Raw genomic sequence first — 19,931 nt, forward strand, 5'->3', positions numbered from 1 at the left:
TCAACCAAGCTACGGTGAAAAAACTTCTCTTTCTCTAAATCAAAATCAGTAACGTTTCCCAGCCTTTTATTACATGCACTGTTTTTGAAGAACTCACAGTCCTGTCACACAAGCATCATTTATTTTTGGAAAATGTAGTCATCTCTTACACATACAGCATGTACAGTACAATTAACCATAAATTACATATGTGAACATATAAATGCAGAGATGTGTGTGTGTATCTACGTAAAAAAAAAAAGATCACGACGTATTTTTACCATCTGTTATTAATAACTGCGTTGTTAACAGAAGAATGGCTGCGTTATCCCTGATTATTACTTTTGGCATCATAACCAAGGATGCATGACAACTGAATGGCTGCTATTCATAACATTTAACAGTAGGTGTCACCTGTGAGTATTGTTGACTCAAGCATAGTGCAATGAACGTTTGGGTGACTCAGTGGGCTGGAAAGCCTCAATGCTTCATGAAGTCTCATTTGGCCATCACTAGTGAATGTGTTCCAGGAGGTACCCAATATTGTAACATTCACTTCTACTGCTCACATGCTGGTATAGGCAGCACAGTGTCACGGTTAGCACTGGTAGTGCTCATTCAGGTACAGGAGACTTGGATGGAATCCCTGGCCTTTAATGTCTGTTTTTAAGTTGCATGTTCTCTGCATGGGTTTTCTGAAATCATCTCTATATATATATATATAAATCCAATGTCTGTTTTTCTGTCCGCATTTCATGAGACAACCACTTAACGGATTAGATTTTTTTTTCTATAATATGCTTGAACATTCCGGCTGGTTTTGCGACTTCTCTCATTGTGCTAAGTATCATAGTTGGTTTGCGGTGCCGATTTATTTGTGCGAATCTGAGAGAGACGCAACGGCGGAGGGGGTTGGGGGGGCTTTCACACTCACACGCCAGACTGTGGTAATGCGCGGCCCCGCTCAGTACCAAATTTAAGTTGATGAACCCTTGAAATTGAAGCAGTGGCATTTTTATGGTTATAAGGAAGTGCGCTTACCGTTTGTGTGTTGAGGGCGCTGTTGCGGGAATTCGGGGCCTTCTAGCGGGTGAGCGCTGTGAGGCTACGTGACAATCATCATCAAGTCCTTCCATGATAACCCTAAATACAAAGAGGACTGTTTCATTTATGTTAGGTAGATTACCCAGAGAGGACTGGGCGGTCTCTTGGTCTGGAATCCCTGCAGATTTTATTTTTTTTCTCCAGCCGTCTGGAGTTTTTTTTTTCTGTCCACCCTGGCCATCGGACCTTACTTATTCTATGTTAATTAATGTTGACTTATGTTTATTTTTTATTGTGTCTTCTATTTTTCTATTCTTCATTTTGTAAAGCACTTTGAGCTACAGTTTTTGTATGAAAATGTGCTATATAAATAAATGTTGTTGTTGGACACACGTGGAGTCGGTATAATGGCCAGTACGGGCTCCACCGCACGTGTTCATTTTTACACGCCGGTGTCCTCGCAGCCTGCCCAGCTATGGCAGTTCGAGGTGCGGCGCGCCTGAAGGAAAAAGCCGGCTTTAGCCTATGCGAAATAGGTTAAGTCAGAGAAGGGGATCCCATATTGTAAAGAAATCATTTTACTTACTGGTGAGTCGGCAACGGATGTGCTTGAGCTCAGCATAGCCGTCCTGGAGGGATTACACGCGCGCGACCCGCAGGAGTTCGGTTTTAAATACATTGTTGCCCGGGATATGTCGAGGCGCGTGTCACGAACGCGCTCGCGTCTACCTGGATAGGTGCCTGAGGTAGACGGGTTGGCGGATTGGCTCAAGACAATCTTGCCCGTTATATTTAAGTAGTCACCGGCCAACAGGGGTCGTCAGTGGACCTAAAGGCGAGGTATGAGTAAGCACTGCTGAGTTATTTGGAGGGGCAGTTGTGATGCTGGCTTCTTTTGTATATAGAGTGATATATCTCCTAGTGATCGTTTTTGGTGGAGGTATATATACTTATTTGGTGTTGGGATAGTTTTTGATTTTGGGTTTGGCGCAGTTGTTTTTGTATATACACACACTTGTTTTTGTGCATTTTTCTTTCTTTCTGGAGGAACGTCTTGAGCCAGGGATATAAGAAGACAACCTTCATTATTAGAGTGTGTATATGTAGTTTTTGTAGGAGTGCACTGTTTTTGTAAATACACCATATTTTTCCTTTTTGTTTGTTTTTATTTATTTCTGAAGAAGTGCCAGTGTTGAAGGACAGTGCCTCAAAGCCCACCTGACAATACTGCATTTTGGTTGCACAGCACTCTTGTAAATAACTTGCACCATTCACCCTTCAACTATTTGTCTGTGTCTCATGTCTCCACTGATCCTGTTCGGTTCATGAACTATCAGATGTCCAGAGTGTAGGCTGGGGCCACTTTCCACTACACGGGATATCACACAGACTTGGAGCGTAACTTGCCTACAGCTAAGCTAGTGAACGGATTTAGATTGTTTTTTTTCTCTAATTTGCTTGAACATTCCAGTTGGTTTTGTGACTTCTCTCATCGCGCTAGGAATCATAGATCGCTTGCAGGAGCAATATATTTGTGCTAATCTGAAACAGAGACTGCCAGCCGAGGGGAGTGAAGTCAGGAAGATACTTGTTTGTTTTGTTGATCTATAAAGTTTCACCTGTTTCACTACTATGCTTTCAGAGCTGCAGGGGATGGCTAGTAATTATTAATTGTTAACTGGACACTGTAAACTGGCCAAGTGGCTGAATCCTGTGATGGACTGTATTGCTGATTGCTGCTGAAAGTCCCTGAAATAGACCCAACAACAACAGAAACAGTTATTTCTATAGCAAATTGTCATACAAAACAGTTAGTATCCAGAACCTCAAAACTGGATTAAAAATGTTGGAAGGGACATTTTGTTTAGTAGCTGTAAAATCCTGTCAAGATGTGTTAGTCAAACCTATCTGTGAAAAATGTGCAATTACTATTTTGTTTTATTTATTTCTTATTTATACTGTAGGTTTAACCATTAGCAATGGAAAACATCTTTGATGCAATATGCAGGCTGTTGCAAGAATGGTACCAGTATTGGGCCCAGGTAGGCCTGGGCCTACCCACTTTTCACTTTGGCCCACCATGTTTTATAGCTTTGCTTTTTATATTTTTAAAATGAAAATTAGCCTATACTACATACATGCATTTTAACACACCTTGATTAAAATTATAAACTTACACAAAAACATCTCTAGTGTTAACTTTATCAATATAAGAGTTAAGTTTACTTTAAAAATATTTGGAAAGTGCTTGGATAATGATTTCTGTGTACCAAGGTTTAGAAAAGTAGATTGACTTTAAATTTTACCAATCACAGCTTCCCACAGCATATTACATTATCAGGATGCTCTCAACTAGAAACGTACTGAATGTATTACTAGTTTGGGTATGCCCATTTAGAGGGAAACGTGAACATGTGTGATGTTTCCAAAAGAATAGCTTTTAGGCTTTATTAGTGAAACAAAACAACCAGACCTGCAAACCTTAGTAGAGTCTGATGTCAGCAATGCCTCATTGGCAAGTAAAAAAGCTGATGCTAGCCCTGCTAACTTTAGCAATGGATTTTCTATCAAATGTGTTGGAAAATCTACAAGCACTTCGCTACTGAAATGTTGAAGGATCAGCCAGGTCAAGAAATAGTAAACTAATACAAATAGTTTAGTAAAAAAAACAGCTGACGTGTTCTCTGGGCCAATGAGGAAAAGCACAATCCAAGCTGTTATCAGCGTTGGGTCCAAACGCCAGCTTCTGCCACGGTATGGAGTTGTTTCAGAGCCTATGCCATGGGTAACTTGTGCAACTGTGAGGGTACCATTAACATAGGAGGATATATACATATTTTGGGGCAACATATGCTGCCATCCAGGTGCTGACTTTTCCCAGAACAACCTTGGATATTCCAGCAGAACAATGGCAACCCACATTCTGTCCAGATTATAAGTGGATAGTTCGCAGAGAGTGCAGGTACATGATTAGCCTGTCCGCAGTCCTGACGTGTCTCTGATTGAGAATGTGTGGTGTATTATGAAGTATAAAATGTGGCCCCATACTGTATACTGGTGTAGCTGAAGACCTGCATAATGGACAAAAGAGGGGAAGTTTCCACTTGCTAAGCTTGACTAACTCGTGCCAAAATCTTCAGTGCCAAAATGTTTAATAAGTGCAATTAAAATCAGAGTTAACACGTGTTCTGGTGTGGAAAATCTGCAAATTTTCCACTGCAAATTGTTTAGAATATTTTTTTTTAGAATTTTGCTCAAATGAATCATGACTTTAATTACAGGCACTGCCAGCATCCTTTTGTATTGTACTAAAAATGTATGCATTTGTCTCAGCAGGGAAATAAGCACATACCACAGAACCTGCAATGCTGTAGGACTTGGAATTACTAAATTAGTTTATAGCTTCAGAAAGGAAGGAGTGTGGGGGTACTTAAAAGATCACATTTTTTGATCAGTCATTATCAGGACAGGATCACCAGTCAAATGTGTGCAATGTTACATGTCCCGAAACCCGACGTGTGCATTTTCACTTAAATACGGCCTATCTGATAGACAAAAAAGAGGTGAAAAGAAGATGAAGAGATCAATGGATGTGAAATCATCTGATATGGACGTTAGAAAACGAAACTATGAATAACGACGATCACTAAAGCAAAAGCCACCTAGGAAAATATCACACCTTGCCACTTCTGATTTTCAGTAAGCTTTTCTAAGCCTAGTTAGATCCAGACTTTGCTATCTGTCTTATGTTCTATTATATTATATTCTTCTATTTGGTATTGTTATCTATACATATAAAGGAGAGTTGGGATCCGAGAGACTGTGTTTGTGTTTGTGGAGGGATGGAGAGTTAAGGCGGGTGAGGGAGTCACGTGATCATCTCCCCTCCCATTCACCTCATTTCATTCACTTCATTTTGCTCCGAGCTGAGCTCCGCAACTGACGCGGTCTTGCCGTTCTTTTTCCTTAGTGTTTAGTCCTCTCTCCTTTACTGATTTACTGTTTACTAGACGCAGTACTTACTGAATAATATTTTTTCCTTTAGTGTTTCTTAGTGTTTCGGACAAACCAAAAATGTTGTATATAAAGAAGCTCTATAAGTCGCATGTAGATACATAATTATTCTAACTACAGCGACTGCAGCGAAGCGCACGTGGTCTGCTAGTACATTAATAAATACCAAATTGCTTTTACATTTTCTGTATTTTGTCTTATCTAGAGCGATTGAAATAGTAAATGAGTATCAAGTGTAAGTTTGATTCTATTTTTCTCATTCAAAGGGTTCATCAAGGCTATTGAGGTAGCTCCTCAATAATTAGAACAACTGCAGTAAAAGCAAAACATTGTTTGGTTACTAAGTAGCGCATAATCAAAAGAGTTGTGCTTTTCTGTGTGTCGTGATGACCCACTCCATTGAATAATGTGATGCTGAAGTGTTTTTAATGTAGTCCAGGGTGAATAGAATTTACAAATTTATTGTTGTCATTAGCATTTTGCATACGTTCACAACATTTTTGGAATTGGGGTTGCAGTTCCCACTGCTTAGTGGTCACCAGTATTCCAAAGGAATACTTTGATAATTAGAGTTAGAGAATATAACAGTTTTTTCTCATGGATTTACCAAACAAACATATCTAGAATTTAATTTCCAAATACACTATGTGGAAAAAATCTTTTACCTGACTCACCTTTACCATATATCCATCCATTCATTATCCAACCCACTATATCCTAACTACAGGGTCATGGGGGTCTGCTGGAGCCAATCCCAGCCAACACAGGTTGCAAGGCAGGAAACAGACCCCAGGCAGGGTGTCAGCCCACCGTAGGACAAACATACACACCAAGCACACAATAGGGAAAATTTAGAATCACCAAAGCACCTAACCTGCATGTCTTTAGACTGTGGGAGGAAACCCACGCAGACACGGGGAGAACATGCAAACTCCACGCAGGGAGGACCCGGTAAGCGAACCCCTTTCTCCTTACTGCAAGGCAGCAGCGCTACCCACTGCGCCACCGTGCTGCCTCTTGACAATATATGAAAATTATATTAAAGAACATATGCCAAATGGTTTGTCTGTCCAGCAGTTTTATTGTAGCCAGGCTTTTCTTCATGTTAGTAAGATGGATGGTTCGTTAAGGCTGTGGAAGGAAAACAGAGTGATGGAAAAAAAAATGATCATAAAGATAATTATTAACTCCAAAAAATTATGTCCTTTCCAAATCATTCCAATAATTCAAATTACATCCTTAAAATTAGATTTAAGGAGTGCACACAATTTAATCAGTTTCTGAAAAAATGATGAATGGAAAACTGTGGTTAGTCTTCTGGACATTAAGACTTCTTAGTAATTCCATATGGTTTAGCACTGTCCTGGATAAGCAGGTTAAGAAAACGGAAGGATGGATGAAAGTAAGGTTTAGTCAATGTCACAACAATGTGTTAGTCCTTTGGTAATGACTTCTTTAGGATGTGTTAAGAGATCTGTGTCTTCATATACACTGATGTAGGAAAAGACTGGCATGACCCACTTTGCTTTTGCACACAAGTCTTTTACTTAAGAGGCACCTGCCAGACCCTAAAGGGTCAGTTCTTCTCACAGGGCCCCTCTTTGGAATACAACCACTGGGTCTTATTTGATAAGATGGATCAAACATAGGCAAGTGACATCCAAAGATGTCTACACGATACACTGTTTAAATACCTGGTCATTGAACAAACATCCATAACTCAATCACTGGCAACCTTCATGGGTAAATCTTTGCACCAGTTATCAACCAAAAGTTTGAGTTTATTTACACCCAAAAAAGCCAATGACTAACTGTCCACTCCTTCCTTTATAACCCACTGCAAGTGCTAGATCTGAGCTCTGTGTGCCTGGCTGGAACTTCCATTCGATAACAGGACTCCCATTGCCTGGGGTGTGGCAGTTACAAATCCTGGAGCGACCCTTTTTACTCCATAAGGCAATCTATTGGTGAACTGTAAGAGCAGACGATTGTCTGTAATGGAGTTGGATACCAAGGTGCACAAGCATTCACTTTTCTAAAGACAAGAGTCAACTGATCACCAGCTGCCCAGTAGACATATCTTTTATGCTAGCAAAAGATGACCACTGTGCATGAAAGCTGAAAGATAAGTTGCAGTGCCATTCACAACCACCTGGTGCAACCGAAGTGAAGAACATCTAAATAAAGAAAAAGTGTGCAGAACATCCACCCAAATGTGTTGGAGAAAGCTGACCCTGAGGAAATCAGGACAAAGCTTCATCCTCAGAACAAACAAACCATAAGTACTCCTACTTTGATTATGAGACTTATTATCTGTAGAGCCTTCCAAATACTCACAAAGTAAGGTTCGTTAAGTAAGTAATTTGATTTGATAAGATTTTCAAATGTAGGTTAGATGTTTTGGGTGTTAGATGTACATTTATTGTTATTATTCATATTTTTATTTTTTGTTCACTGTGCGTCTGCAAAGCACAAAGTGCTTATTGCTTACTGTGGTTTAAAATACACAAATGAAGAGTGCAGCCCTTCACAAAGACAGGACTCTCTGTGCGTACAAATGTGACAAGTTCAAAGAAAGTAAAACTTTGCGCACTTTGTACAGCTTGCTGCATATAGAAAACCAGACAAAGTTATTTTAAAACAATAATCCAATGAGCTGTGTGGCTTTTTGGTCCCTGAGATCTCTTCATAGTACTGGCATCCCAGCTGGAAGGCAAAGTGGAGACCACACTGACAACATTCTTTATAACGGAATTATCAGAAAGAGTTGATATTCTGGACTGGATGCAAAAAGGTTTAGAAAATAATTTCTTGCAAGAAGGTTTTTGGTTGTTCCCTGACACATTACTATCAGGTAATCCAGGAATTTTGAAGTATTTTGGTGACCTTCAGTTTATTCAGATGTAGAAAATTATGCTAAAGAATGTGAAATATGCAGCAGAACTGTAATTGGGCTGTACTTCTGCAACCTCTTAATCATTCTGGGAACACGTTACCAAATGCATTAGTTCAAAGTTTTAACAATTTTATTGATGCTAGGTAAGGTACCAATGGAAAAATAAACTTGATTCTGCTTAAGATTTATCTTTGAAATTTTCTTGCTGCATGGTTACCCCTTCTTCCAAAGGATCTAATTGTGGATTGCTATTTATTTCTCACTTCTGGTAAAGTTTCTGTTCAAAACAAAGGGCTAAATTTAATTTGCTGTCCTGTGTTTAAGGGAGAGGCCAATAGGTTTACTCTGGAAGTATTTCAGGTTGATGGATTCCAATTTAAGGAAAGAAATTTCACATTTTTGTTGAAAATGCATCCAATGCAATTTTGCCCTTTGAGTGACTGTATGGTTATATTACCTCTGTGCTATCGCAATCCTCCACCTCAAATCACTTGAACATTTTAAGCAAATCTGGGTCCAGGCTTGCTAGAATCTGAAGAAGACTGGCACCTAAAATGTGATGCCTGTAGGCAGTAGATGAGACTCACCATGCAAAATATTGAGGGTTCTGTCCCAAACAATTAGCCCCAAACACACGAATGCCAGTACGATTATTAAATGTGCTCTGCATGCTCATCTCAAATCTTGTCTCTCTTCTTATTTTCCTTAACTCCATATTCTCATATGACAGCTACTCCTCCCTGAATGTATGTTGAAGTGGAACTGTGGTGCAAGATTTAAAAAAAATAAATAAGGACTGAATGAAGCTATGTAGGTGCACACTGGAGGAAAGTACTTGTGTTGGCCAAGAATGACGTTGTCTGTTGGGTGTTTCTGCCGCACACTGAGCATGGAAATTTGGTGTGGCGGTCATATATGCAAAGTGGTGAATTTCAAGGAGAAGCTGGATGTGTGGGTGCCAGAATGATGAACGAAGGGGCTGAATATGATACAACAGGTCATCATAACGCAAGAAAAACATGCAAAAACATTTGATAGGCATCCGCTCATCATGTAGGTTTCCCAGTAATACAGTATATTATGCTTACCTTTCCTTCACTGCATTTGGATGACAACAGGTCTGATGCTCGACCTTCTTCCTTTTTAAAGTCATGTAGTATCAAGCATTACCCTTCCATCGAGCAGAGTCTCACATCCTCTGTTGTACAGTTACAGTATTAGCCATGACACATGCAAGTATAAACCAGGCTTTTAGCTTCTATATCACAGTCAGTCAGTCAGTCATTATCCAACTCACTACATCCTAACACAGGGCCACGAGGGTCTGCTGGAGCCAATCCCAGCCAACACAGGGCGCAAGGCAAGAACAAATCCCGGGCAGGGCACACACACACACACACCAAGCACACACTAGGGACAATTTTGAATCGCCAATGCACTTAACCTGCATGTCTTTGGATTGAGGGAGTAAACCGGAGCACCCGAGGAAAACCACGCAGACATGAGGAGAACATGCAAACCACACAGGGAGGTCCCGGGAGGTGAACCCAGGTGTCCTTACTGTGAGGCAGCAGCACTACCACTGCGCCACCATCTTCTCTATCACATCATGCGTAATTTCTACCATAAAGCATTCCATGCAGTTCAATTGGCCCCCTGTCTGATCACATTCATACCTCAGTTCTTCTGTTTTATGACAATTAAAACTCTATTTTTCACGCTGTCCAATAATAAATAAAGGATCACATCAGTTCCACACTTTAAGTCACAGGTATTCAGTCTGCTAATACTGTGCCCTGCTTTATGCTTTCCAAACTTTGATATCTCTGCGATCTGTTGTCAGGACTGCTTAAATCTCACAATCTCATGGATCACTCACGGCTTTTTTTTTTTTGAGTTAACGAGAAATACTTTGTGTTCATAGAACCGACTTGAGCCTCGATTGGAAAACAAGGCTCATGAAAGCAAAGTTTATTGACTGAAGTCTTGATTGAATAGGCATGCTTCCTGGAATACCCCCCAGTTCCAGGACTTATTTCAAGATATGAGACATCCATTCAAATAGAAACAAATCACTTACAAGTGCTGCTTTAAATGCAGGTGCACACATGATATCACTCTTATCTTGTCATTTTTATTTGCCTACCCAACTGTATACAAATACAATTGTAAGCAGTTTGGAAGTCAGTTGTTTGTTCACTATAATCAACCAAAATGATAGTATTGATTTTCAAGAAATTCTGCATATGCTTTGCTCTTGGTGCAACATAAAAGTTATATGTCGTATCAGTAAGAATGATTATAATGGGAAGGAAGCAACCTAAAAACCAGCGCAAATGCCGAGTACAGTTCCCATCAGGGTTCAGGACTGTGCTGGTGCTGATGGAGGACACCTTCAGGGGTATACAGCGTCTTCTTCTCAACTTATTTGAATAAAAAATGCAACTTTTTTACACGAGGTCCTTATCACTTTGTACCCAGCATTCAGGTGGAACGGTTCCCGGAAGAGCTCAGTTTTTTCAACACAACTTTGATACTGACATATTTTTTTTGGTCTTTAAAAATTACAACTGATTTCCTTATGCAATACATTATTGAATTTCCAAAACACAGCTTTCTCCTGTTTATTTATTCAGTTCAACTTCGGGTAACTCGACAGGTAAATCTATAAAAGTACATATACTCATCAACTTATGACCTACGCATCTTACGACCATTTGGCTTATGACTGCTATTGCGTGTCACAGGCAAATGACAGTTCTCGTCACACCAGCTCCATATGCTGGGACTCATTTATCTCAGTTTATTACCTGCAAGTTTTAACTACATTCAGTTATATTTGTTGTACAATTACAGGATAAAAGACCATTAATCTCAACACAAAAATGATGGAGGAAAGAAAGCAAATGAGATTGCATGTGACTTTATACTGCTGCACTCTGGCGTTGAATCCAGTTAACCTCCGAAGCTTCTGCGTTGTGACTCAAGATGTGGTAATGAAACCACACTGAACTCCTTTATCTGTTAATGTGTATTATTAACAGTTTGAAATGTTAAAACAAAAAATATATGCATGCTCAAACTATGCTGGTCCAATTCCTCCTCTCGTAGTTAACACAATGAACACTGGAAGAGGCTCATGCCTCTTGTAATATAACATAACACTGGCAAAGAAAGGATTTGTAAAGCTGTTAAAGATTCAGCACCCATGCGAGCAACAGTAATAACAAAACAAAATACAGTAAAAAAAATGTACACAAAAAAAAGAGAATCTACACAATATGCTAAGAATGATGATGAAAAAGGATATAAAACAAACAATACAACTTCAGGGACTTACTGTACAGTACTATACATATCGTCAGGTTTGAATGCATATACCAGTCAGTCTTCCATCCAATATCTACTTACAACTGGTCCATTGGAAATGAACGTGGTCGTGAGTTGACGACTTAGCTGTATATGCCATTTTGGATATTTAGGAGTTCCAGTATAATATGGCTCTTAATATCTTTAACTGTGATGTTTCACAAAAACTTTAGCCTCAAAGAGAAAATTCACTTCTAAAAATGAATGAAATTTTTTACGTATAAAAATAGAAAATGATCGATTCCACTCTAACACATATTTGTAGCTATTTATCTTTAAATGTCTCACAAAAAGTTGAATAAAGACAACAAGTATGAAGTTAAGATGGTTTACATGAATTCCAGTTAAAACAAAGTTGTGTAAGCTTGGAGGAGCCTCACTTTGCTTACACATGATAGACATCTAAGAGAGCACACCTGCAGGCTTTACTTCTTCATCCCAGTACTCTTTCCCAATTCTGCCATTGTTTTATTCTTTTTGCTAAAGTGATAGTCACCAAGGTTGGGTTGGAGGGTCCTAAATCATTTAAGGACGTGGCTACCACATGTTCAAAGGTCTACTGTGAAAAGAGGACCACTAAAATACAGTTCTCCAGTATGGAGGCAATCATATGTATTGGGAAGGACTTTTATTACATAAAAACTACTATAAAAAGAGCAAAGCATTTAAAGTCTTTCTGGGAAACATTTGAGTTCTTGTTTCTTTGATTTCTCTTTGAAGTTGCAAAAATTGCTAAAATATGTAAAATGAATATCCTGGAATGGTGATATCAGTCTGGATCTCGCAAAATATGTGAATTTACCTAAAGAAGAAATTAAAATCTGACTAATCGTTATTTCTCAGAAATAGTGGGATAAAACTACAAAATTCAGAAGTATTAATATGATAAAATGCAACCAAAGAAATTTCAGACAACCTGTAAACTGTGACTTAAGTATGGTTTGTACAAAACTCTATTAAAGGAGAAAAAGCTCCAATATGAACGTCTTAATTTTAGCATTTACACCATCAATCTTTAGTGGTCATTTTTTCACAATAGGAATAGATGCAACTGCTTAGTATTAGTTTATATAGCATTGATTTATAAGTAAATGTTTATAAATAGTCAATATAAGAATATTTTTTATGAATAAGTGAAGATTTGTTTTGATAGGTGCAACTCAAACCTTTGTTAAAGTAAGAACTGTAAAGGATTAACATTTTCCCAAAACCCTTTTATGTGATGCATGTTCAAATATTTCCGCTTCATAAAACAAAGCTGTCATTGTAATGCTGACCAGCTGGCCCTATTATACACTGTACATTCAGTTTTGATGGATTTGCCAAGAATTCTTTTAAAATGGTGCAAATACTAAACGTTCTTTATTGTAGTTAAAACTTGGTGATGCTCTCTGTTGCACACAAAAAGACCCCAAAGTCAACAGAGGAATAGCAGAGATCGCACTGACACCTGAAAATTTCAATCTGGTATCTAGGCTCTCAGATAAGGATTAACTTTTAATTTATCCCTTTCTATAGAGGATTATGACTGTGAAAACAAACTAGCAGCTTCAAAGCAAAAGGCAAAGAGAACAAAATATGTGGGTGCTGCTCTTTGGAATCATCTCGGCTTACTTACATTAACTGAAGAAGCAGTTCTGTGTTTGATCTTTTTAATAGCAACAGATTCAGCCAAGTTTAGCTCCCTCTTGTGTTCACTTAAAGAACAAACCCATATGAAACCATAACATGCAAACCTATTACAGAACACATTCAGCTAAGGGGCACATGTCCCATTGATCATGTTTAGACAATATGATGTAAATTAAACATTAGATGACTCCATATAACACATTTGGGCTCATCTACTCAATACTATGGTACATGCCTCCTTTTGTGGTAAACAACCTCTTAAAACAATTCACATTTGTAGTATAACTCAGAATATACAGATAGAAAACACCAAATTGCTACTTAAATATACGAAATTCACACAAGGAGTCAGATTTTAGCCTGGAACTTAGTAGCTTCATAATAAGTACTTAGTGACAAATTCTATAAAATACCATACTCCAGGATTTTAATACATTCACTGGAAATTTATTTGCATACAGAACACAAAGATGCAACAGATGAAAACTGATGAAGTTTTATTTGCCTTAGGCTATGAGTTACAACCAAAGACGTTGTGCAAAGAAAGCAGATTAAGTACACTTTAGGAAAAGGTGATTAACAGCACTGACGACACAAAACATTTCTTCATGAGCTGCAGATTTAGGATGTAGCTGCCTCTGTCTTCACATCCAGAAGATGAGATATTTAAGGTAACAATTTTCTTGTGTGTAACATATAAAGGAATATTAGTGGAGGTAAATGTAATGTGAATCAACAATGAAAAAAAGCCATTTTTGTCTTTGAAAAGTCATTTAAGCTCAAAAAGCGTAAAGATATAAGAAAGAAAATAATATTTTCAAACATTTAAGAAAGTCATATTTTCAATCAGAGTATAAAAATATCAATAGTTGCATGGCCAAAGAAGAACAAACAAATATTAGAGGCCACTTCTTACTTATGCCTTCCCCACCATCTAACGAGTAAAGAGAAAAAAATTAAGGATCTCATTTCCTGGTAGATGGAACCAAATACAACTGTCTTTACTTGAAAATATTTGGTATAGTAATGCAGCTCAATTACTACAAAATCTGGAATGAGGATCTAAAAGAACACTATGTTTTTGGATGAAAAATTTACTGTAGCTCATTGGCTGCACTGACAAAATCAGATTTAAAAAAAAAAAAAAAAAAGATACACAAAAATATAAGAATCATACTGAAGATTAATTCTGGAACATAAATACATGTTTGTCTTGGGCTAGTATTTATTTTAATGCATCAGTACTAACATTTCTCAAGTATTTTTGCCTGATTGCACAAGGGAGCAAGACAGCCATACTTACTGCGACTTGCTTTAACCAAAATTCCACGCTGCAACTACTGCACGGCCGTTAAAATTAAGTTCTCCTACCCTATATTTGACCCTCTCTTTTGCAAAGATTATACCACTCTTTAGGCAAATCTAAAAACAGTTTAATTTTTTTCATGTCAGTTTACACCAAAACAATTTCTTGCATAAAAATCAAAGTATTTACAGTTACAATGGTCAAAACCTTTTCCCGTGTGTTAATATGGAGAACATGCACAGGGTACACAATCAAACAGCTTGATATTACAGGCTAAGCAGGCCTCTAACTATTACACAAATTTCAACAATAAGATAACAAATAAGGGATTCTTGAGCTTAATAGTACACACAAAAAGTTTTATATTTAAAAATGATGAGGGGGGCTGCACACAGTATTTTAAGAAATGTAACTGAAATAAAAAATATCTACATCAGGCTGTTTTTTTTAATTTTTTTTTTTCATTTTACTCATCATCACTTCCACTTCCTTCTGACTGGTCCTGTAATAGAAAACAAACAAACAAACATTGTTTAATCACTGCAACCTAAAGATGATGATACATAAAATACAAACTGTCAACTCATCATTTTAATACTGAAAATCAGGTAAAATATGAAATAAAAGAAACAAACACAAAGTAAAACTGCAAGACATCACTTACATCAACTCCCAGAACCTACCTACTTAATGTGTAAATTCTGGCTTCTTCAAATTGTATTTTCAGACAAAACCAAAAATACACTTTATTAAAATATACAAAAATATCTTCAATAAAGAATTTCTGATGTTTTTTGTAAAGTATTTTAATATGAATCAGTATGTTTGTATGGACTAGTAGGTGACCCATTTAATTTCAATCAATTATAAAAAGTGGTTATTGAAAACTTTAATCTGGTAAAACGTAACTGAAGTGCAGCAATAATACATTAACTCTTTTAACACATAAAACTCCAAATGTGAGACAGTGGGCTCCACCTTTGATTGACAGACAGTTAAGCACGCCACTATAACTATAGCAGACATGTTGCACAAATCTTTTGAAGTTAAGTCATCCGATGGAACATAATACATTTGTAAGGACTGTGCATATTTGCACTATTTTTCAACTACAAACTACTATAAATTAAAAAATAAAAAACTTAACAAGATAGTGGTAGCAGCATTTATGACATTATGGTGGTTGACCAAAAATATAATTTCTGCAACTCGAAATCAACATTACAGACTTGAAATAATTAATATACATATTATGTTATGCAAAGAAAAAGCCTTTATATATGGTTGCGTTGACAACCTCCCAGCAGTAAAAGGGACTACCTAAGAAGGTACGGAGTGATTTATAAATTGTTAAGGAAGAAATACTGCTTTGATTAAATAGGCCGAAATCAAACAAATCACCAGGACGAGATAATATTTATCCTTGAGTTCTTAAGGAAGTTAGCAAGTACATAAATTCTTGATGAATATTTTCAGCAAGTTACTGCGCACTGGAAACATTCCAAAAGAGTGATCTTGCAGATCCAAGCAACTATAGGCCAGTAAGCTTAACGTGCAACCCAGGTAAATTAATGGAAAGAATTATTAACACTAGAATCCCTGAAGCCTACAAAAATATTTATAACGCCGGGTCACCTTAAATTCCCTCGCACCTCCTCATCAGCGTCTTTGTCTAACAAATGTGTCAATCAGCACAAACAGCAAGCAGTCTGCTATCCCATCCCTCAGTGAGGCAGCTGAAGTCAAGTCAGACACAAAACTCTCACAACTGAAGTCCCTTTTATTAGGGATTGAGGTCTCTGGAATTGTATAGGGTAAATAATATATCATTATTTGGAACAGATACATTTCATGTGTGTTCCGTGTCTACAATCTATGTAAATGTAGGATGACAGGAAATGTGAGGCAAGATATGTTGAACACATTAACTAAAACAGATACTTTTTCATGTTATAGTAGTAATGACAAAATGTTGACGTGAAGTGTATAACGTGTGAAGACTAAAGTCCAAATATCAAATAAACACTTTCACAAAAGTTATAACAAAAAAAGTGCACTTTTATTCAAGAATATAATCAGAGAAAAAGAAATTTCAATTTACATGTTACTGGCAATGTGTAAAAAACTGAAGCCCAACTATCAATCAAAGCATACTATTATATTACTATACTATTTTATTACACCTTTTGTGAAAGTGTTTCTTGGATATTTGGGCTTCAGTCTTCCTATATTCTACACTTCATGTCAGAAGTATGTCGTTATTACTATAATATAGGAAAACATTTTCAGTTTTAGCTGTGTGTTCAACATTTCTTGCCTCGTATTTCTACTGTCATTATATATTTGCACAGATAGTTAAAGACATGGAACACACATGAAATGTATGTATTTCAGATCATGATATTTTATTACCTATACAATTCCTTACAAAGACATTGCTAGATAAACACTTCAACACAGACTTCAACCATGAAGATTTCAGCAGGGCGATGCATTCATGTGACTGAAATTGTTGCAGGCTGCGTTTTGCTAAACTTCACATTTGCAAAACAAAAGCGGGTTATTAGCGCAGTGATGAGGAGCTGAGAGTTTCATGCCGTCTGTCAGGAAAATTTAAGGAGGTCAAGGACAACAAAGAGAATCGTAAAGGAGATTCTAGTATTAAGGAAAAGACGGAACAACACAACTGAACAGTCAGTGTTGTTTCAGAAGAAGGACAGAGGTCTTGTATTGAGAAAGCAACAAAAGTATACGATCAAAGTGAAGCAAATGGTATTATCTTGACTTACAGAAAGCATTTGATAAGGTGCCACCTGAGGGGCTGGGCATCAAACTAAATGAAGTGAGAGCTCAGAGAGTATTGTGTAAATGGGTGCATAACTGGCTCAGATACAGGAAGCAGAGGGTTATGGTGCGAGGAAACCTGTCAGAATTGGCTGATGTTAAGAGTGATGTCTGACAGGGTTCGTTCAGTGCTATGGGAGCTGCTGTTTCTGATATACAGTGGTGTGAAAAACTATTTGCCCCCTTCCTGATTTCTTATTCTTTTGCATGTTTGTCACACAAAATGTTTCTGATCATTAAACACATTTAACCATTAGTCAAATATAACACAAGTAAACAGAAAATGCAGTTTTTAAATGATGGTTTTTATTATTTAGGGAATAAAAAAATCCAAACCTACATGGCCCTGTGTGAAAAAGTAATTGCCCCCTGAACCTAATAACTGGTTGGGCCACCCTTAGCAGCAATAACTGCAATCAAGCGTTTGCGATAACTTGCAATGAGTCTTTCACAGCGCTCTGGAGGAATTTTGGCCCACTCATCTTTGCAGAATTGTTGTAATTCAGCTTTATTTGAGGGTTTTCTAGCATGAACCGCCTTTTTAAGGTCATGCCATAGCATCTCAACTGGATTCAGGTCAGGACTTTGACTAGGCCACTCCAAAGTCTTCATTTTGTTTTTCTTCAGCCATTCAGAGGTGGATTTGCTGGTGTGTTTTGGGTCATTGTCCTGTTGCAGCACCCAAGATCGCTTCAGTTTGAGTTGACGAACAGATGGACGGACATTCTCCTTCAGTATTTTTTGGTAGACAGTAGAATTCATGGTTCCATCTATCACAGCAAGCCTTCCAGGTCCTAAAGCAGCAAAACAACCCCAGACCATCACACTACCACCACCATATTTTACTGTTGGTATGATGTTCTTTTTCTGAAATGCTGTGTTCCTTTTACGCCAGATGTAACGGGACATTTGCCTTCCAAAAAGTTCAACCTTTGTCTCATCAGTCCACAAGGTATTTTCCCAAAAGTCTTGGCAATCATTGAGATGTTTCTTAGCAAAATTGAGACGAGCCCTAATGTTCTTTTTGCTTAACAGTGGTTTGCGTCTTGGAAATCTGCCATGCAGGCCATTTTTGCCAAGTCTCTTTCTTATGGTGGAGTCGTGAACACTGACCTTAATTGAGGCAAGTGAGGCCTGCAGTTCTTTAGACGTTGTCCTGGGGTCTTTTGTGACCTCTCAGATGAGTTGTCTCTGCGCTCCTGGGGTAATTTTGGTCGGCCGGCCACTCCTGGGAAGGTTCACCACTGTTCCATGTTTTTGCCATTTGTGGATAATGGCTCTCACTGTGGTTCGCTAGAGTCCCAAAGCTTTAGAAATGGCTTTATAACCTTCACCAGACTGATAGATCTCAATTACTTCTGTTCTCATTTGTTCCTGAATTTCTTTGGATCTTGGCATGATGTCTAGCTTTTGAGGTGCTTTTGGTCTACTTCTCTGTGTCAGGCAGCTCCTATTTAAGTGATTTCTTGATTGAAACAGGTGTGGCAGTAATCAGGCCTGGGGGTGGCTATGGAAATTGAACTCAGGTGTGATACACCACAGTTAGGTTATTTTTTAACAAGGGGGCAATTACCTTTTCACACAGGGCCATGTAGGTTTGGATTTTTTTTTCTTCCTAAATAATAAAAACCATCATTTAAAAACTGCATTTTGTGTTTACTTGTGTTATATTTGACTAATGGTTAAATGTGTTTGATGATCAGAAACATTTTGTGTGACAAACATGCAAAAGAATAAGAAATCAGGAAGGGGGCAAATAGTTTTTCACACCACTATATATGAATGATTTGAATGGGAATATAAATAAAAATCTGGTTAAGTTTGAAGAGGATACCAAGATAGATTGTCAGATAATCTAGAAAGCATTGAATCATTACAGAGGGACTTGAGATAGCATGCAGGCTTGGGCGGATTTGTAGTGGATAAAATTTAATGTGAATAAATTTAAAGTATTATACGTATGGAGTAAAAATTTAGGTTTGGATACTGTGATGGCATGGGTCAGCTTTACGCTACCTATACTATCCAGGAATCTCTAGAACCCACCACCATGCTGTGTTCAGTTAGTGAAGTAATCTTCATAAACAAACAAAAAGTTAATTATTAAAGACAGTGATGGTTCCTGAGGTAAAATCCAGAACAAGGCAAGAACAAAACAAGAGTAAAACCAACACAGTCATTGGGTCCTTAATGTTCTGCCAGAGAAGCCCAGCACATCTCCATCTTCATCTCCCCAGCTAACCCATTCCTCGCTCAGCCAGCGGAGACACCAGCTGCCAAGGTCCTTACCACCTGACTCCCATCTTAGCTGCCTCAAGTGACTCCAGCCAACGAGCCTATAATTGGTTATCCTCCAGTCATCCTTTGCACTCCCTTGTTATACCTCGGATCCCTGGGGGCAGGATTTGTACCCACTCTGCCACCAAATATTAGTGGGGACAAACTGCCACTACAGCGCCGATGCTTCGCTCCTCTGCATGGCCACTAACTGTGCAGTCTCTCCCACACTGGCTGGCTCATCTCACCTCACAGCCCAATGCTGTTCTAATTGCTCTGTGCTCCCTTTCTCTGTCCCTCTCTATCCCATGCAGGCTCCTCTTACACTGTCTCTCCTAATGGGGTTCAGGTGTGAGATAGCACTCCCTCCACACGGCAATAATGAGTACACGTTCAATCAGCCAGGTGCACACTCACTCCCCAAATTGCATAAAAGTGGAGCCTGCACATCATGGGCCACAATTATTTATTTAAAATCCACCCGAAGCCACTGACCATCCTTCAGAAACACACAATAGGGAAGTCTGAAGATTGAAAGTACACCTTATGAGAATGACTTAGAATTTGTAG

The 19,931-nt window shown here is 38.2% G+C and overlaps 1 protein-coding gene across 4 annotated transcripts in view; it reads right to left on the reverse strand.

Annotated features, from left to right (window-relative positions):
- Positions 1–13,414: 13,414 nt before the first annotated feature.
- smarca2 (SWI/SNF related, matrix associated, actin dependent regulator of chromatin, subfamily a, member 2) overlaps positions 13,415–19,931 on the reverse strand; it is a 151,822-nt gene continuing 145,305 nt past the window's right edge. For all 4 annotated transcript variants that reach the window (XM_039758580.1, XM_039758578.1, XM_039758579.1 and 1 more), the window contains one exon: positions 13,415–14,742. In XM_039758580.1, coding sequence (XP_039614514.1) covers positions 14,707–14,742 — 36 coding nt within the window. In that variant the 3' untranslated portion in view covers positions 13,415–14,706. The remainder of the gene's footprint in view (positions 14,743–19,931) is intronic.

Source organism: Polypterus senegalus, chromosome 7 (assembly GCF_016835505.1).
Source record: "Polypterus senegalus isolate Bchr_013 chromosome 7, ASM1683550v1, whole genome shotgun sequence".
Lineage (NCBI taxonomy): Eukaryota > Metazoa > Chordata > Cladistia > Polypteriformes > Polypteridae > Polypterus > Polypterus senegalus.